The following is a 19,517-nucleotide window of genomic DNA, read 5'->3' as shown; positions in this document are numbered from 1 at the left end:
GACACATGCTGAAGCAGAGAACACACTGGGGAACCAAATTATTGTTTTTCAGCTGCACTTTCCACAGAAAAAATGATCATTTTAACCTCAGCAGTGCAGATGTGAATTGTTCTTATAGCAAGAAGTAAGCAGCAGTATGACAAGGTTAGCATCACCGTTCATCATGGTGATGTATGCAAGATTAAAAGTTGAAAAATAAAATCAGAAAATAGCTGCCAAAGTTAAAGGGGAGAAAGTAAATCCTAACTCGTGTGTTAAACAATTTCATTGTTTTTGTTGTTAAATCAACTTCATGAACTTTAATTTCTGAGTTAAAACCAAAACAGTTTTCTTGTTCAAGGCAGCAGGTGAACTTTCATTTTCAAGTTAAACCACCTTCAAATGTTTTACAGTGTGAGGGGTCAAAAGGTTGCCTGCGTTTTTGCCAAGAAATCATCTGATTGGGAAACTAACCTTTAATTGGGCTCTTTTATATTCAGATTTGACTATATTCAAAGGAAAAAAAAGAAAACTGGAAATTTGAAATTCTGTTTTTCGTTAATTTGAAATATTTTAGACCTCAGAGACGATGGTTTATTAAACGCTTTAACGGCAGCTGTACCTCTAATCTGTTGTACTGATTCTGTCTTAGAAAAGATTTTAACAAAACTAAGAAGTGGAAAGTTTTTATAAAAACAGAAAACATTAAAGCAGAGAGGAAACTTCTCACCGGTAGCATAAAGGGAGGCAACACTACAGAGAAACTGTTGCGTTTGTGATTTTCACATTTCCTGCCTTTAGAACTGGAATGTTCCGTCACCATGGCAACAACTTTCCTTACCTACAGAGAAACTGGCTGAAAACTTTAGAGACTATTTTCATGCCCAACGGCTATAGCGCTTATTTTTTAAACATATTTTTAATATTAATATAAATCTATCTTTACATTTTCAAAGCAGAGGCTCAGCGGCCATCTTTAATCAAGGTAAGGTTGTCTCAGAAAAGTTTTGGGGAAATTAATCAAGCTGCGCTAAAGCTAACTGACGAAAGCCTTTGTTACTGTAAAAGCCATCATCATCATGCATCATGCATATTTTATCTACTTTTTTTGTAATTTATATTAGGTTCTTGGATGATTAGTAACCTAAGGGAATGTTTCATTTCTGCAGGAGTATTAAAAGTTAATTAAAAGCCTTTTCAGTATGAAAGGTCTTTTCTGCGCTGCTAACATCATCGTGGCATACAGGCACTTTGAAGGCATGTAGAGCTGAACGATATGGAGGGAAAGTGGCAGAAATAATAAAGAAAAATGAAAAAATATATATAAATAAGCCAGAGATTGTCACAGACTTTCCCCCCTGCCTGAGAGGAATGACAAAGACAGGAGAAGCAGTTTTTGTCCCTCCGAAGATTTCATCTGCGGAGGCAAAAATCCAGACTTCTCTTTTATTCCCTTTCATGTTGAGCTTGAGACATAAGTATTCTAAAGATGCGAACAGGTAAACACCGACATACATCTCATGGCTGACACCTCTGTTCACGGCCTCCGGAAGAAGTTTTGTGAAAATGTAATCTGTCACTGAAAGTTGAGACTCACAAAAATCATCTAAAAAAAAATGCTGCAGCTCAATAAATAAATTAGAATGTGATTAAAAGGTTAATTTATTTAATTCCAGAACTGAAACTTGTAGATTACATTGCAAAAACACAAAATCTCAGCAAGTAACAAGGTGTTATATCTTGCTGAAAAGTTACTTGTAAGTTAGTTCTGTCTTATTTCAAGTGTACAAATACTCGCTTGATTAAACTCTGTGTTTTTGCTGGACAATAAATTGTCCAGGAAGTTATCGCGATAAACGATGATATTGTTGTTTTGATTTTTAAGTGACATAATGGTAATAAAGCGGAAGAAAACATTCTCAAAGATCAAAATGAACATGTAACACTGGAACCAGAAAACATTTTAAAAATCCACAATAAATAAACAGAAAAACTAAACAAAATTAATTATGAAGTTGCTGTAAACAAAATTGCCCTTTAAAAAGGGCTAGTTGAGACCAAAGCTAGTTGAGAAGACTAGTTAAAAAGACAAAAGAGAAAAACAATAAATCCTGCAAATTGAAATTATTGAGCTGCTTTTAATTTATCATGTGATTGATTGATTGATTGATTGATTGTTTATTGCCTATTTTTACTGTGTATTTACTTTCAACACACACACAGTGTGACATATATCCAGTGTTGATTTCTGTAAATTCTGGTAATTATATTTAATCAAAAAACCTGAAATTCCCAGATAATTAGAATATCAAGTAAGACCAACAGAAAAAGTCAGTTTTGATGAAAAACCCTCTAATGAGCCTGAATTGATCTTAGTACGGTTTTATGTCTTCAATTGATTGATTAAACTTTACTTTATGCAGGTAATGTTGAAGAGAACCAAGGTGCTGCAATCCAGGAGAGTAGAAATCCTGTCTCTGTTTCAAAGATACACAGAAGGAATCCCTACTTTATCTGCGAGCGCTCTGCTGACGTTCCTCTGTAAGGAACAAATGGAGCTCGCAGCGAACAAAGACACGGCGGAGGATCTGATCGACAGATACGAGATCGACGAGGCAGGTGAGTGACTGAGTGAACGAGGGGGAAGCTCGTCTCGTCGCTGCATCAAGAAGGTTTAAAAATTATTATGGAAAATAGATGAATCATGACGATGGTGATTCAGTCTGCATGTAAGTTGGGACCTGACAGGAGAAAAGAGGATTCATCACTGGGAAAGTGGAACAGGTATTGTTAAAAGCTCGATGTGCTGCAGAGTGAGTCACAGAACGTCTCATTAAAAAGCAGGAAATGTAAGAGGACGTGTCTCCCAGTCGCACCGAGTCTGCAGCTGTGCAGGAACAAATGTTCATGCAAGGAGCATAATTCAATCTGATCTTAAAAAGACAGAACTGTGAAGAAAAACAATCCAGAAAGAACTGAATGTTACTGGAAAACCCAACAATCCCCTTAAAGTTATATAAAATAATATTTTTTTAATGCTTTAGTTGTTTTTAGGAAAAATTTTTTAGCATTTACTGATTTTCTGTTTCCTCTGGTTGTAAATCTAACATGATATAGATGCCAGTTTCTCTTTTTGGGACCGTGGACACTGTTTTATTAAAATTTAAATAAATAAATACTGTTAATCAAATAAAAAATATGTTCTAAAGGGGATTTTGTCGATCAGTTTTAGTTTTTTTATTTCAGGGTTTATTTGTGTATTTATTTAGTTATTTGACTATATGAACATAAAAATAAAGATCTCTGAAAATAAGTCACAAAATAAAACACCATTATTATATAAATAAGTAACAAAATACACAAAAACAATCTTGAAATGAACGTCAAACAGTTTAATATTTATTTTGTTTTTATTTTATGGGGATGCTCATTTGGTTTCATTAACCCATTTATTAAAATAATTATATATGTAATAAATAAATAAATTATATATTTATTTATAACAGTATTACTTCAGTAAAGTTTCTGGATCCTCTACCCACTGAGTAACTTCACAAGAAAATTTGTTTTAACCAAAAATTCACAGGACTCAAGACACAAACCTGCAATTTCTGTTAAGTTTCATATTGAAAGAAACGGATTTGAAAAAATGTTCTCTTTACCTAATTCAGTTATTTTGTAGTTATTTTATAAATATGATTTATTTTAATTTTGACCTTTAAAAACATTTAAAGTACAAAAAAGTTAAATATTAAATGATTGATCAGTTATATATTTTTACTTGAGTCATTTCTTGGAAAGCTACTTTTTACTTTAAAATTGTTGAAGTAGTGCTACTCTTGTGATTTTTGGGTACTTTACTTTTATGTAAATTGATCTGTGATTGCTCGGTTGCAACATGTCTATTTTGGAGCTGGAATACTTAAAGACGCAGCTCTGGTATTGGTAAAAAGACAAAATGGGGTATGGCAGCTCAGATATTCCACTTAGAACAAAATAAAGTGTTTTTCAATAAAACAAATAAAAAACCTCATTAGCGAAGTAGTTAGCAGACTGTGTCCTTACATGTTAAGGGGATCAGCAGTTTTTCTGCTTGGGTTTGCTGTTGCAGCTGTTTTATTAAATTTCCTGACCCAGAGTTCAGCCTGTTGTTTCCTCCTTTCAGCTATAGAAAACAGGTGCATGACGTTCGAAGGCTTCCTCAGGTATATGGAGTCCAAAGACTGCTGCGTGTTCAACCGGACTCATAAGATGGTGTACCAGGACATGGACCAGCCTTTCACCAGCTACTTCATCTCCTCGTCTCACAACACCTACCTGACCGGAGATCAGCTGGTCGGGAAGAGCCGCCTGGACGCGTATGTTAGGTGGGGAGCGTTTTTACGACGCCTTGTCTATCATTTAAAAATTTATAAATGAGAATTGGCATTATATAGAAAGAGGGAATGACAAAACATTTCTTGGTGTAATCTGGTGAAACCTACGGAAGATCAAAGCTGTCAAATGTACTGCAATTCTCAGAAGAATAAACAATATTCTGTACCAGAACAACGCAATAAGGATACTTAAAGTATTATACAAAGAATGCACAAACCCACAATTTATATAATTATGAGCATTGAAATCTCTGGATTTGGTTGAATTCAAAGTACTTAATGTACAGAGCAATACATAATCTACTATCCAAACATATTCAAGAATTGCTTACAAAGACGCAATTTAAGGGGAAATATTAATTTTAAAAAAGCATGGATGAAGAAATGAAGCAATAAAAAAGGTACAAAAAATATTTCTACATAGCTTTGTGAAGGATGAAGTTTATTCATGAATAGTAAAATAATACGGGATTAGGGCCCTGAAAAAAAGAATTATTCTGAATTCTTTTAACTTTTTTCTTCTCAGTTTGGAATTTTTTTCAAAGTTCAGATTGTTTTTCTAACTCTGAGAAAAAAAAAGACTGAACTCTGAAGGAAACAAACGTCAGATTTTTGGGAAAAAAAGTCTGATTTATTTATTTTTTAAGTCACATTTAACAACAAAAAAAAGTCAGATTGAGGAAAAAATTTCAGACTTTTTAGATTAAAGTTAGAATTCTGAGAAAAAAGTCGGAATTCTTTTTCCAGTGACCCTAATCCTCTTCTCTATGATTTAAATAAATGTAGTACCGTATTTTCCGCACTATAAGGCACCTAAAAACCTTCAATTTCCTCAAAAGCCGACAGTGTGCCTCATAACCCGGTGCGCCTTATATATGGACCAATATTGAGCCACAACAGGTCTAGCAACTACGGTAAGCAGCCGCCGACTTCATTTTCGCCCGTAGAAGAAGGAGTGCGCAGTGCATGCTGGGATAGTTGTCAGAACGGTGGTTTGTTAATAAAGTTTGGGAGGGTTCGGGGGAAGAGACAGAGACTGCGGCGGCAGCGTGTCGGATGGTCTGTGTTACCCAGAATGCAGTTGGGCACAATATCGCAACACCAACACTGAGTGAAACAACAACTGGGGCAGACTACTATATAAAGTACTCGGGGACCAATTCTTTATAAATGTGGATGTGTAATAATAGAGTACGGCAACCCAAACTGAATCGTCTATTCTATGCACCTTATATATGAAAAAGGTTTTAAAATAGGCCATTCGTTGAAGGCGCGCCTTATAATCCAGTGCGCCTTATAGTGAGGTAAATATGGTATATAAAAATAGGATAAAATAATATTTTCTATGTAAGCTATAGATATAACATACTGTCATATGTATCTTAATATAAGGGGAGTATTGAAGAATAGCAAAACTGGGTGGGAATTAAAATAAACTTGTAGCTCCTTTTCTTTTGTAGCTAAAATTATTATTAACTTAAGTTTTTAGTGTACATGTTTAAATGTATGTTGTTTTTGATTTATTTTATTGATTTGTTCAAATAGAATCTAAAAATACAAGATGCCTAAAAGGAAAAAGCGCTGAAATCAAGTTTTTCTTTGTAAGTCGATCCTGAACCTGCAGAGCTGCACGTTTGGTTTCTGAACACTGAATATCGTCCTTCTCGTCTCACTGACCTACTCATGTGCTGAGGCAGACAGCAAATCTGCTGTGGATACCTCTGTGGCACAATGAGAGCGATTACAAAGCAGCTGACAGCAGCAAGAGTTCAGTATTTATGGATCCGGCGAACGGCTGAATGCCCCGGCCAGCTGGTAGAAACCAACCATTCAGCCCCGGCAGCCTTCAAGCTCTGCTCTGGCCTGATAACTAAATGTTTATCTGCGAGAAAAACAGGACTACAGCTGCAGAAGGCTGCTGATTAGAGACTCAGCAAGGAAATAAAAAAAAGAGCTTAGATTCACCCTTTGGAGAGTGAACGCAACTGAACTGAGGCACAAAGTTAAAACTACACTGAAAACTATTACATTAGGCTTTCTATGTGTTTTATGTGGATTTTATGTGAAGTGAATCTAAAACACTGTTTTCCAATTTTCTTCATATTCTCAGTTCATAACTGCAATTACCAAGGAAAACGTCTTGAACTGAAGCTTTAACCTGCAAGTCGTTCAAGAAAAAATGGTCCAAAATGGATTCAAGATTTTATTTTGCCTTGATTATTACATAATGCGGTTTTATGTACATCTTAAAGTCTGATTTTGTTATGTTACTCCTAAAGAGTGCAGCAATTGCAGTTTTTACTGATCTTTAAAAAGCCTGACCTGCTGATTCAAATTTGGCCGATACTGATTGTTTTTGGTTAAAATGTTGCTAAATATAGCAAGAAAGTCACTGAGTTGGTAACAGTGGAGGGATTATTCTAACTGAAAACATGCAGAGATTACCTGGTGGATCAGTCAAACCTCTCTGATGGGAGAGCAGAAGAGGACAGAGGTTGATTTTTAGACCTTTGCTGATGTAGATAAAATCAGCTTCACATGCAAGTATCAGCTGATCTCCCAAAATTAAGGAAATTGTGCACCCATAACTGTTACTTATTGCATCGTTTCACTGATTAGAGTGAATATTTAACTTGTACGAGGGTTGCATCAATTCATCGGTACGAGATCAGTGATCGGTTGATCTTATGCCCTGATTTCATCTGCCTCTGTCCTCTTCTGCTCTGCTGTGAGAGGTTTGACTGACAGACCGGCCCATCAGGTCACGTCTGCGGTTAACGAGTCACCCGCCTCAGCTATCTGAGGACAATAATAATGCTAACAGCTAGTAAGAAAATGGGTAAAGGTGGACCCTCTGTCATGAACAAAGGATTGGAATAATAGAATAAATCTACATTATGAAAAAATTGACATGTCATCTGAGACTTCAGCAAATAGATGGAAGAAAATAGGACAAAATGGACACTATTCAAGACAAAAGACAGCGATGAAAAATAGAGAAAGACCTGGACAAACTGGATGGGAGAAAAGCTCCCATCAAAAGTTTTACGTTATATAATGTTTAATGTGAATTTTTCATGTATGTTTTATATGTAAACAAATGTGGAAAATGCTTATAAACGGTTAAATAATAAAAAACAATAGTCATCCACCTGTTGCCAACTCAGAGACTTTCTTGCTATATTTAACGACATTTCAGACAAAAAGAAAAAATAGTTAGTATTAGTTAAAACTGGAATCAGCAGGTCAGACTTTTAAAGATCAGTAATCACCGATCAGACAGAAAACTTACACTCCCAACTTGGACCATCTTGTTTTTCCCCTTACAGTATTTGCATTAACTGGACACCAAGATTTAAAAAAACAACATAATGATTTGCATTGGGCTGCAGCTTTTCTACGTCGCTTCGTTAGTGATATAAAAGAAGGCAATAAACTGGCAGAAAACCAAAAGCAGTCCCTCTGGAGAGCATCTGCAGAAACGGAGATAACTCTTCACTACGCTGCCAGAAAATATATCAAATCCATAACAATTTAAAGTGACATCATTATCATCCAGCTCAAGCAGAATGCTGCTTTCCACAAGACTTCATGTTTAAATATTGAGCAGAAGGAATACACATCTATGGTATCATTAAAAACAGAAATAGATGAGTGAGAATGTATGCATGGGAAGGAAGCAGTGAAGTTTGTGATTATGATAACCCTGCATGAACTCAGTGTGTGTGTGTGTGTGTGTGTGTGTGTGTGTGTGTGTGTGTGTGTGTGTGTGTGTGTGTGACGCAGCGCCCTGAGGAAAGGCTGCCGCTGTCTGGAGATCGACTGCTGGGATGGTCCAGATACGGAGCCCGTAGTTTACCACGGCTACACCCTCACCACCAAGATTTTATTCAAGGATGTCATCAGAACCGTGGAACAACACGCCTTCGAGGTAACAGCTCCGGCTTTTCACTCGCATTGATGCAGCGCCGAGAATCAGCTTCTGATCACACTTTTATAAGCACGAGGAATCTCTGCTGAGATGCTACTGGTCCAGTTAGCAAACACAAAGTCTTACCAAGCAGTTTTGGTCTAGTTTCTAGTGCAAGTATAATAAATTTACGAGAAATAAAGCTATAATATTACGAGAAAAATAGAAATAATACAAGACTAATAATAATATGAGAATAAAGTCAGATTTTGAGAATAAAGTGGCAATATGACTATTATAATACTATTCTGGTATGAGTTTATTCTCTATATGACTTAACTCTTGTAATTTTTTCCTAATACTTTGTTGTGAAAACTAACTTACAAGTAACTTTACAGGAAGGAATAAGAGTTTGTTTTAAGTTAATGATTCATTAATATTGATGAAAAAGTGCTAGCTATGTTAAATAATCTAACCGTTAAACAATAACTAAATTTCCCATGTTGTGTATAATAATTATATATGTGAAATTAGAACTTATTCATCGATAATAAGGAATAATTTACTTAAAACAAGGTTCCATATTGTGCTGAAAAGTTACTTGTAAGATAGTTTTGTCTTATTTCAAGTTTACTAAGATATTTGCACTAGAAACTAGACCATAAATACTTGGTAATATTTTGTGTTTTTGCATTGAACACTGTGACTGCACACTTTCTGATTTCAGGAGTCTGATTTTTTTGGACTCTTTCGTGATGTGATTTGTTAAATTAGATTTTATTTGCGTCCTGACAGGTCTCCGCCTACCCGGTGATTCTGTCTCTGGAAAACCACTGCTGCGAGGAGCAGCAGGAGGTCATGGCCGAGTACCTGATGTCCATCCTGGGGGACAAGCTGTTGAAGTGTCCTTTGGATCACCCGACCACCGGAGACCTCCCAAGCCCAAATGTAAGACTAGTATAACAGAGGATGTGTTGAAGAATGTAAGGCTACATTCACACTGCAACCTGAAGTGACCCAATTCCACTTTTTTGCCTTAATGCGACCTCCACCTGACCTTTACATGAAGTCTGAACAACACACATCAGATGATCACATACAAGTCGCATATATTTGGAAGAAATATACGCAGAAAATAAACTGGATTTGGGTCACTTCAGGCTGTAGTGTGAACGTGAGCTTGATGGCAGGATGACCGCTCATGGGAATTTTTAGCTGATATCATGGACAGAAAAAATGTGCAGAACAATAAATTGTTCATTTGGCCATTGGGTTCTTTGTCTCGGAGATGAAAACATTCTCCGTTTTTGAAATGAATAAAAGCAACGGACCATGTGACGAAGTTCGCTCAAGCTGGTGTTAATGTTTCTCCACAGAGAAACGAGTCCTGGTCCAACATCTGCTGCAAAGCCACTCAGAAAGAAAGGAGCCGTTATCCTAAAAACGATAAATACTAACATTACACAGGGACGAAGGGAAATGTCCTCGAGTTTATGAAAATGAGAGTTTAAAGAGAAACTAAACACAAAATCAATCTTTCTTTGCAGATAAAATGTCTAAACTGGGGCTCAAAGACAGCACATCTTTATGTTTCTGTGGTATATTTGTTTAATTCTGCGTAATTTGTCTAATACCAATTTTGTGCTGCCCTCTTTTGGTTGAACCGTGGCAACTGCAGGCACATTTTCCTATTGGTTATGAAACTTAGTTTCACATGTTGTTGTCATAAAAGTATCAAATGACGACAACAACAAAATGGCTAGTCGCTTGTTTGAGAAAAAAGTTGCTCTAGGCGTTTAAAAAGTCGTTAAATTTGGAGCCTGTAAAGTCGCTACAGTGTTTTACCTGAAACCTGTGCATTACTTAAACAGCTGATTGTGTTCTTGGACATGCAAAGTTTATTGGTGTCTATGCAGATTTTTAAAGATCTGTTGCACAAGTCTGTCGATCAGTTAAATTGAACTTGGTTATTTCCATTTGCATGATTGTTTCTCTAGTTTTGTCTCTTTTTCTTCTCAAACTGACCAAAGGCTTCAGTCTGGTGAATTGGTCCAAAATGGTCCCTTTTTTTAAGGACAATTTTGTTTGTTGTTTTCAGTTGTTTTGTTTATTTATTTTGGATGTTTAAAATGTTTTCCAGTTTCAGTGTTAAATGTTCATCAGCTAGAAAATGGTGTCAAAACAACAATATTGTTTATTCTGGGACAGTTTATGGTCCAGCAATATTTATTTTCATTATATTCTTTGTTGGGTTTGAGGAGGAGCTTATTGATGTGCGGTTTTATTTTCTTTGTCTCGTCAGAATCCCAATTCTTGTACAATTTTTTGAAAAATTGTTAGTACTGAAAAGAGGGGCCCTTATTTAGCTTTCCCCTGGAAACACTAAAGTTAGTCTTTTAAAGATGTTTTAACTTTGCTTTGAGAATAACTCTTATCTGAAGATATATTGTTAAACAAGGGAAGTAATTTGTAGAGTTTATAGACCCTAGCATTGCTTGCATTGGTAAATCTGCCAATATGCGTCATATTTTCTCCCCAAAAATCTTGTATATTACAGTTTGTGGCAGAAACAGATGACGATTTAAAGCACAAATAGAGTAAATAGTAGATATATTGGTGTGTGATTAAATGGTCTGTTTTTATAACCCCAAACTGTGTGCAGTAATGCGAATATGACCTGAAATGATCTCTGCTGTAGTGATTTATGCAAAAGTGGTGCTTGGCTGTTACACTTACGCAAGTATGTGATAATTTTTAAAAGAGGAGCATGAATTAATGATATATATTAAGGGTTGTGTGCATAACTTTATGACTGAGTTCGTGCCGTTTGTGTGGGACCGTTAGGACTTGATGTATAAGATCCTGATCAAGAACAAAAAGCTAAAGTCACAGATTAGGAGAGAGGACAAGACAGAGGACAGTGCAGATGAGGGCGAGGATGCTGATGATGAGGATGATGAGGATGAGGAGGATGAGGACGATAGCATTCAACCCAAAGCAAAGTTTTGGTCTCCAAGAAAAATGAGTTCAAAGAAGAAAGTAAGTCAGGGTTTGTTGCTTCAGTCACTTTAAAACAGATTCTAGTAAGTGGCATGTTTGTGTAATAAGTCAGAGTATCAGGGTCACGCTGAGAAAACTTACAAAATAAAATTACCTGAATAATGTATGAGAAAAAAGTCAAATAACATGAGGATAAAGTCATAATATTACGACATTGTGGTATTCCTTTTTCTGGTATTAAAAACACTAATATTATAAATATTATATAATATTATGAACTGTATTCTCATAATTTTATTACTTTACTCTCGTACGACTTTATTCTTTTGACTCTTCTCATATTAAACTTTTTTCTAGTGATGTGACTTCTGGTAATACAACTTTTCCTTGTACAAGTTTTTCTCATAAAATTATTCTCGTATTATTTTGGCATTATTCTCATGTTATTTCAACTTTATATATCACTTCTTGTAATGCGACTATTTTTCTCATAACATTTTTTTCTCATGATTATTATTGTAATTTTATGATTTTATTTCGACTTTATCCTCATGACCCTTTTCTCGTAACATGGCTGTTTATCTCTTAGTTTTTTCTTGTAATTTTATTTTCATATCATTATGACTGTATTTCTGCAATGCAACAACATTATTCTCAGAATTTTATTGTTTAATTTTTTTCTCAGTATGAGTTTAACCTTGTCTCACTTAACGGCACTGAGCAGAAGAAGGTGAAGGTGGCCCAGGCTTTATCGGACCTGGTGATTTACACACGGTCTGTGAAGTTCATCAGCTTCAGCCACTCCAGGGACAATCAGAACTGCTATGAGAACACGTCCATGGCAGAAAAGAAGGCACGCAAGCTCATCAAGGCCTCAGGTACACAGAGAGACTCGCTGATGAGGTCATGGTGAGGAGTGATGATGTCGTAGCGATGTCATGATTAGGAGTGACGATGTCATTGTGATGAGTGATGATGTCATAGTGCGGTCATGATGAGGAGTAACGAGGTGATGTCATGATGAGGAGTGATTATGTCATGGTGAGGAGTGATTATGTCATGGTGATGTCATGGTGAGGTATGATGAGGTCATGGTGAAGAGTGATTAGGTCATGGGGATGTCATGGTGATGAGTGATGAAGTCATGGTGATTAGGCCATAGTGAGGTATGATGAGGTCATTGTGAAGAGTGATGAGGTCATGGGGATGTCATGGTGATGAGTGATGGGGTCATGGTGATGAGTGATGAGGCCATTGTGAGGTATGATGAGGTCATGGTGAAGAGTGATGGGGTCAGAGACATTAATGGAGGTTTGATTCTGTGAAATACAAAGAAGAGCTGTGCAAAAGTCTTGGGTCTTCAAGGCACCCATGGACGGACAGACATGCTGCATCCATCTGTTTGTCCATCTATTCATCCATTCGTCATCAATCCATCCTGTATTCACCCATCAGTCATCCATTCATCCATCCATTCATTTATCCATCTTTGGGATTTTGTATCTGAAAATCACAAAGTTTTGGGATTCCAAACTTTTATCTGGAAATCGATGTGAATTATCTTCCATCATCCCACATTTCTCTACTGTTTGTTACCAAACAGCCAGGCTCTCTTCCATGCTGTTCATTGTGGTCTTGATTAGAGCTATAAATAGTTCAGAAGAATACGAAGGAAATGTTTACCCGGTAAACACCTTCTTTCTAAATCTGAGAAAGAAGATTTCTCAGACTTACTTTATTGAAGTAAACATACTTCAATAAAGTATGTTTATTGAACATACTTTGTTTATGTTCAATAAACAAAGTATAAAGAACGTTTGGGGTAAAGAAAAAAAATAGTGACAAAAATTCCTTGCAGCCCTGTCATATGTGTGTGCATGAGGAGCTGCAAAATCTCACTTAAAAGTTTAAAGTGTTAAAAGTTTTTATGTGAAATTATTGTTCTTGTGAACTGACCTTCTTTTGAACTCCAGTTGTCCACTTTCCTCTTTTTTGGACAGAAAATGAATAAAACAGAACCAAAGACAAACTTTTAGAGATGTTCAGAAAACCTAAGGAATCCATACATCAAGACCAAGTAATGAGACTACAGGACTGTCTGGCTCCCTGGAGGCAAAATGTTAAGAAATGAAGAGTTATTTAAACTTTTTCCACAGAACTGCATGTTGAAGCTGCAGAATATTTGTAGTCCAGGAGCAAGAATAAGATCCGTCTCATACTAAGCTGAAAAATGTATTCGAAACTCGTCAAAAATTGACCATGTCCTTCCAGATGAACCCCATTACCGCCTGATGGCGTCCAGTGTGACAGTGTGGAGCATCACAAGGAAGTGGCACTCAGTGCTGTATGTTTAATATTTCCCCCTGACCGGCTTCTGCATACTCTCTTTCAGCTTCCAGTTTTATTCAGCACAATCAAAGGTTCCTAAGCAGAATTTATCCAGCAGGCTCGAGAACGTCCTCGTCCAATTACAACCCGCAGGAGTTCTGGAACATCGGCGCGCAGCTTGGTGAGTCCAGAACCTCTAGACATACTTGTTAGAGCAGGAACATGTAGATTTAATTCATTATTGAGGAAACGCTGATATTTAAATTTTTAAATGCTGTTGCAACAGTGTGGAGTATTATCTAATGTTATTGATAAGTTAATATAAAGTTGACTGATCTTATTGATCAACTAATTAATTTAGAGACGCCCATTAATAAAATAAAAAAATTATTCTCTTGTGTATGAAGAAGGTTGATCGTTTCCGTTTCATCAAGGGCTACATTTGTCATTATATTTTGGCTTTTAAAAATAAAAACCTTGTGAAACTTAAAGAGCTTGTTATGTAAGAGGATTAGGGCCACTGACAAAAAAAGAAATCTGTCTTTAATCTTCTGAGATTAAAGTCAGAATTTTGAGTTCAAATTCAGAATTTTGAGAAGAAATTCAGAATTCTGAGATTAAAGTCAGAATTCTGAGTTCAAAATCAAAATTTTGAGAAAAAATTCAGAATTCTGAGATGTATCATAGTTCTAATAAAGAAAAAAGGTCAAAATTGTAGTAAATAAAAGTTCTGACATAGACATAATCCTGACAGTCGGGAGTCTGAGATTAAGTCCATATTTTTTTATTTTTTTTTCGGTGTCTCTAATCCTCTTTCGTAGCTTGTCGAGAGTTTATATTTCAAAACAGAACTGCATAAATGCATTGTGCATCCCACACCAGACCGTTTCTCTTTCCTATTCTGGTATCCCGCCGCCATCTTTGTTTCTGTATCAACTGGCTCTGTTTAAGGATGACCAGCGGCGCCCTTTGCTGGATGGTAGCCGAACTACAACACTAAAAGCAGACCTTATTAGTTTATCACAAGTAACTAATTTTAATCTAATAAACCATTAAGCAACATCCCAAGTACAGACACAAATGTCCTTGTCAAAATGTTAAATAAAATGAATACAGAAAGATTCTTTTTGATCCCTTGTATCTGCAGTGTCACAATGAATCAAAAAGCTTTCGACATTCACCGAATCGTCTTTGCAACTCATTACAAGCTGAGACGGAGAGAAGTTGCCGTGCAGAGGTTGAGTTGTCAAACTTCAAAGGGAATGGCTTAGAAATCTGTTTTCCATTTGGGATCATCAGCCCCTGCAGCAACGTCTCTGCTGCCTCCTATCACACCTCCTCCAGACTGATTTGCTCCTGTGTAAATGTATTTCTTTATTTCCTTTGCACAGCGGCTGTGTCATTGTCAAGAGCCCCATACATTTTCATTTTACACACTCAAACGGTCTGAATCGAGTTTGACGACATCAACAGTAACAAACTTCTCTCAGTGAAATTACGCTTTGAGTGGAAATATTAAACTTTACATGTACAATTCTGCAGCTATTCACTGCGTTTTCCTGACTCACTGAATCGCTGCATCTTGCAGGCTCCAGTCACTCCGTCTGTCGTTGCACTTCCTCCTCATCCGTCTCCATCGCTCATTCAGGTTGGTGGCGTCTTTGAAAAGGAGTCCTGCTGAGCAGACGGCGCGCGTTTGCGTGGGGGCAGCTCAGCAGCTGCAGAGCTCTGAGACAGACGAACAAAGCAGCAGCTCAGACAGATCAATCACTGTTAGATTAGCGGAGCTTCACACCGTATGCTGGAGAAAGTTGTTAATTCAGACAAACATTTTGGCAGTTATACATATTTTTCTTCTTTTATTTGACAGTTTTCTCATTTGTGCCAGAAGTCTGGTCAAGTCCTTTGCAGAACTGCTTGTACCCCTTGAATTTAGTGTAATTTGTTGAGATTGTTTCAGAAAGCCCAATCAAAGTAGTGTATTGTTGTGCAGTGAAATTAAGAAAATACACGGTATTAAAACTGTGACAAATAACAAAATAACTGCAAACCCACTGCAGTCTGCAGAGTTAGGGTAGGGCACCGTTTGAAGCTCAATAATTCCTATTTGCATGATTTATTGTTTTTCTCTTTTCTCATCAAAAACTGGACAACCAAAGTGTTTTGGTCTCAACTTGCCCTTTTTTTAAGGACAATTTTGTGTACAGAGACTTCATAATTTGTTTTATTATAAGTTTAAATTTTGTTTATTTTACACATTTAAAATGCCCCGTGTTAAATGTAAAATGTAAAACAAACTCTTGGTTCCTTTTTATTTTAGCTGCTAAATAATACACAAAATTTCAATTTTATAAGAATGAAAAAAATGGTCAGATTTCTGTAAAAAATACAAAATCATTGTAGATACAAAACTTGAAGAACTCCGACAATTTCTACATTTTTGGGTTGATTGTTTTCTTGAAAAAGAAATATGAAAAGTAAGATTTGCTTTTGGGAAAAAGGTTATAATTATATCTAAAATTAAGATGAATGCAAAAACATTATTGATAAATGGGGATCTATTTTTGTACCTAATACTTATTTATCTGTAAATCATGTGAAGAAAGTGTCCAATCTGCATCAACCACAAGCCAGATTGGCTCCCTTTGGGCCGCCTAAAATGCTTTCAGCGGGCCATGAATGGCCCCCGAGCCGAACTTTGGACACCCCTCGTATATGCAGTGGACATGGTCAAAGGTTTAGACAACAGAAACCTCACAAGATACATTTCCCTCTATCTGACGCAACCTTTGCTGCAGAAACATTTGAAGTTGTTCCATAACGTAACTCTCCTCGGTGCGGTGGAGCAGACATCCTCTCACGCCGGCCTCCTTCCCCCCCGACCAGCTTTGGGCACAAAGCTCTCATGTTGCCGTGAGGCTCCTGGCTCTCATTGTTCTCAGACTGTCCCTCTGTGTTTTGCAGTGGCTCTGAATTTCCAGTCTCCGGGCCTGTCCATGGACCTCAACAACGGCCGTTTCCAAGACAACGGCGGCTGCGGGTACGTCCTGAAGCCAGCGGTGCTGATGTCCAGTGAGAAGAGCTTTGATCCCAGCACCAGCTGCCGCTACCTCAAACCCATACAGCTGGTGCTCAAGGTACAGATATGGAGCAACGAATGCTCAATAATCCCCCTGCGGTGGATTATGGATTATGGATTGAGGTTCAGTTGTACGCCGCTGTCTGTACCTCACAATCTAGGGTGTTTTTTTATAGCAGACCTTATTTCACTCTTAGCTGCCAGAGAAACAGTCCCCTGCTGGATGCTGTGAAGTAACAATGATGTAAAACTTCCTGAGCGTGTCTCTTTAATGAGATTATCTCCCTTTAGAAATTAAAGGGAAAAAGGAAACACAGGAAATCTAATGCAATTAGGCTGACAGTCCAATTAATAAATCATTGCATTCCATTATTCTAAGTGTCTTAGCGAGCGGTGCTCGGATCTTCAAGGAAACCTCGAAGCAAAGACTCAGAGAAGTGGTATGATCTGAATTTTTCAGATTTTGCCTGGCGGTGTTTCATAAGATTATCCTTTATAGAGTCTTAAGTGAAAAGAGTTCAACATATTAGCAGAAATATCACACACACTGCAAAAATACAACATCTTGCCAAGTATTGAGCAAATTTCTTAGTACACTTGAAATAAGACAAAGCTAACTTAACTTTTCAGCAAGACAGAAGAGATTGTTTTAAGATTGTTTTCCTTATTATTAATGGAAAAAGTACTATTTCCACTGGTAGATTATTTCACTCATAAGACATTTTTCCCTTGCTAAGAGTGAAATAGTTCGTGGAACTAGTACTTTTTCATCAATTTTAAAGGAACTATTTGCTTAAAACAATCTCCTCTATCTTCCTGAAAAGCAACTTGTAATTTAGCTTTGTCTTAGTGTACTAAGATATTTTAACCAGAATTACTTACTTATTTTATGCTTTTGCAGTGAAGAGGCTTTAAATGAACTTCAAGCTTTAAATTAACTTAAACTCAAGCAGATAACATCCCCAGATGTTGGTCAAATTCCTTTTAAGCCTTTGCTTCACAGTGACAACTTTGTGCTTCCGCAGTTTCCTGTGATTGCATCATAAAACATCCTGAAGAAAAATATTAAGTTCAACATACTGGCACTTACAGTGCTGAGAAAAGGTTTTTCCTACCTTACAGATCTCTTCAGTTTTATTTTTTATGTGACATTTAAAGGTTTTAGATCATTAAAAAGTTAATATCAAAGATTACTTGGGTAAATACCGGATAGATTTTTTTATTTTCATACAAAAATGATATTATAAAACAAACCTGACAGTATTTGAAAAGGAATATTAACCTGATATCTAGACAACAAGTGCTTAAAAACAGTCAATTTTGGCAAGATGTTTTTTGGTGTCTGGAAAATGAGACGTTTCAAAACTCCCCCGAATGCAACCCCAGAGAAGTCCAGCACGTTACCAAGCAACCCAGGGGAAGTTCCATCCGTCTCCTAGTTTCAGAACGTTTGGTCAGCTGGTTTTACTGCTGTATGTGCTGTACAATGGCTGCTGGAAAAGACAAGTGTTTTGTTGTTGACTTAACATTCACAAACAACTTGCTGCATTCTTTTTGGTTGTGCAGGAGGCTCTACTAATGCCTCTCAAAGATTTACATTTGTATAATTGCGTACATTTCTAAAATTTTCATTTTTGAAAATGACTGTTTGCAGTCATTTTCAAAAGTTGAGTTATGGGGCGTGGCCATTAGCAGCTTATTTGGATGTAAAGTGACAAGAGGCCCTAAAAAAGCTCATTCTGAAAGGATCTCAAAATGAGCAGAACTGAGCAGACTAAAATGTCATTATCGAAGGACGATTTTGTGGAGAAAATGTAATGAACATGTTTTGTAAAGCCCACAGACCTATTCTAACCTGTTCAAGCAAGCATAGTAGGTCACCTTTAACAGAATGCGAGTTTAATTACTCCATTAAGGGTTAGGCTGTAATATGCCTTTTATGTTTACGACAAAGCTTTGAGTCAATTCCAATCTGAGATTTAAACACCAACATGAAGGTATTGTTGCTACTGAGTAAAATGTAGTGTGTTTTTTTATATAGCGTGACTTTGGGTGATAAAGAAGGGACCTTAATTTGAGGCTGGACACTGTAAGGCTCCATCACGACCAAGTGATGCATGTCGTGATAAGTACTTGCAGGTTTGTCTTTGATCAGAGGCAGTGAAAGGGAAGGCACAGTGTGACAGGACTGCAGATAAGTTCGCTTTCTGCCAGACTGTAGTAATTACAGTCTGACAGAAAAAAAAAAAACATTACATAATTTCTTTCTTCTGTTTTGTTGATACCAATGTTTCTGTTATGGCACCATCTAAACTGAGTTGACTTCCACCTCTCTCTGTTCACAGGTGATAAGTGGGTCCAACCTTCCGGTCATCAAGTCTCGAAACACTCTGGACCCATTTGTCCGAGTGGAGATTCATGGGATTACATTCGACTCCCGCAGTAAAAGCACTCACACTGTCAAGAACAATTGTGAGTACCACAAAGCAAACTCCTTTTAAGGACTGGCTCTACTCAATTTAGCCTGATTTGTCCCAACTTTTGTCTTCTGAGGGGAAAAAAAGAATCATTAAAACACTAAGAATTGATATTACTGCAAAGTGGTTGATCAAAGCGTTTGGTCAAGCTAAAAATACCAGCCAGACTTTCTTGTGAAAGCTATTAAACTGAATTTAGATGCATATAAAAAGTAAAAATCACCCTCCTATGCAAACAAGCTTCTTACTTATGACATCACGTAAGGCAGATGATTATTATTAGGGGCATGCCATAGCAATGCATAAGGAGAGCAGTACTGACTTGCGAAGCAAGTCAGTACTGCCTCCATGCATTGCATGGCAGGCAC

General features: G+C 36.9%; 1 protein-coding gene and 1 long non-coding RNA gene across 4 annotated transcripts in view; one reads left to right on the top strand and one right to left on the bottom strand.

Annotated features, from left to right (window-relative positions):
* The first annotated feature begins 813 nt into the window (after nt 1-813).
* LOC103466390 (1-phosphatidylinositol 4,5-bisphosphate phosphodiesterase zeta-1) overlaps nt 814-19,517 on the top strand; it is a 24,220-nt gene continuing 5,516 nt past the window's right edge. Inside the window, exons 1-10 of one of the 3 annotated variants that reach the window (XM_017305107.1) lie at nt 814-964; nt 2,403-2,598; nt 4,145-4,346; nt 8,142-8,286; nt 9,061-9,213; nt 11,110-11,304; nt 11,990-12,143; nt 13,658-13,774; nt 16,558-16,730; nt 19,018-19,144. In XM_017305107.1, the coding sequence (XP_017160596.1) occupies nt 2,406-2,598; nt 4,145-4,346; nt 8,142-8,286; nt 9,061-9,213; nt 11,110-11,304; nt 11,990-12,143; nt 13,658-13,774; nt 16,558-16,730; nt 19,018-19,144 (1,459 nt within the window). In that variant the 5' untranslated portion in view covers nt 814-964; nt 2,403-2,405. Of the gene's footprint in view, nt 965-1,351; nt 1,479-2,402; nt 2,599-4,144; nt 4,347-8,141; nt 8,287-9,060; nt 9,214-11,109; nt 11,305-11,950; nt 12,144-13,657; nt 13,775-16,557; nt 16,731-19,017; nt 19,145-19,517 lie in introns of those variants that run through there. The other 2 variants (XM_008411925.1, XM_017305106.1) reach the window with 2 other exon arrangements.
* Nucleotides 14,912-19,517, bottom strand: part of LOC103466389 (uncharacterized) — a 5,912-nt gene continuing 1,306 nt past the window's right edge. The window contains exon 3 of the long non-coding RNA XR_533940.1: nt 14,912-15,321. This is a non-coding gene — a long non-coding RNA (uncharacterized LOC103466389). The remainder of the gene's footprint in view (nt 15,322-19,517) is intronic.

Source organism: Poecilia reticulata, linkage group LG6 (genome assembly GCF_000633615.1).
Source record: "Poecilia reticulata strain Guanapo linkage group LG6, Guppy_female_1.0+MT, whole genome shotgun sequence".
In the NCBI taxonomy this organism is placed as follows: Eukaryota; Metazoa; Chordata; class Actinopteri; order Cyprinodontiformes; family Poeciliidae; genus Poecilia; species Poecilia reticulata.
The sequence above is the reverse complement of the archived record's forward strand: the minus strand, read 5'-3'. Positions and strand labels throughout refer to the sequence as shown.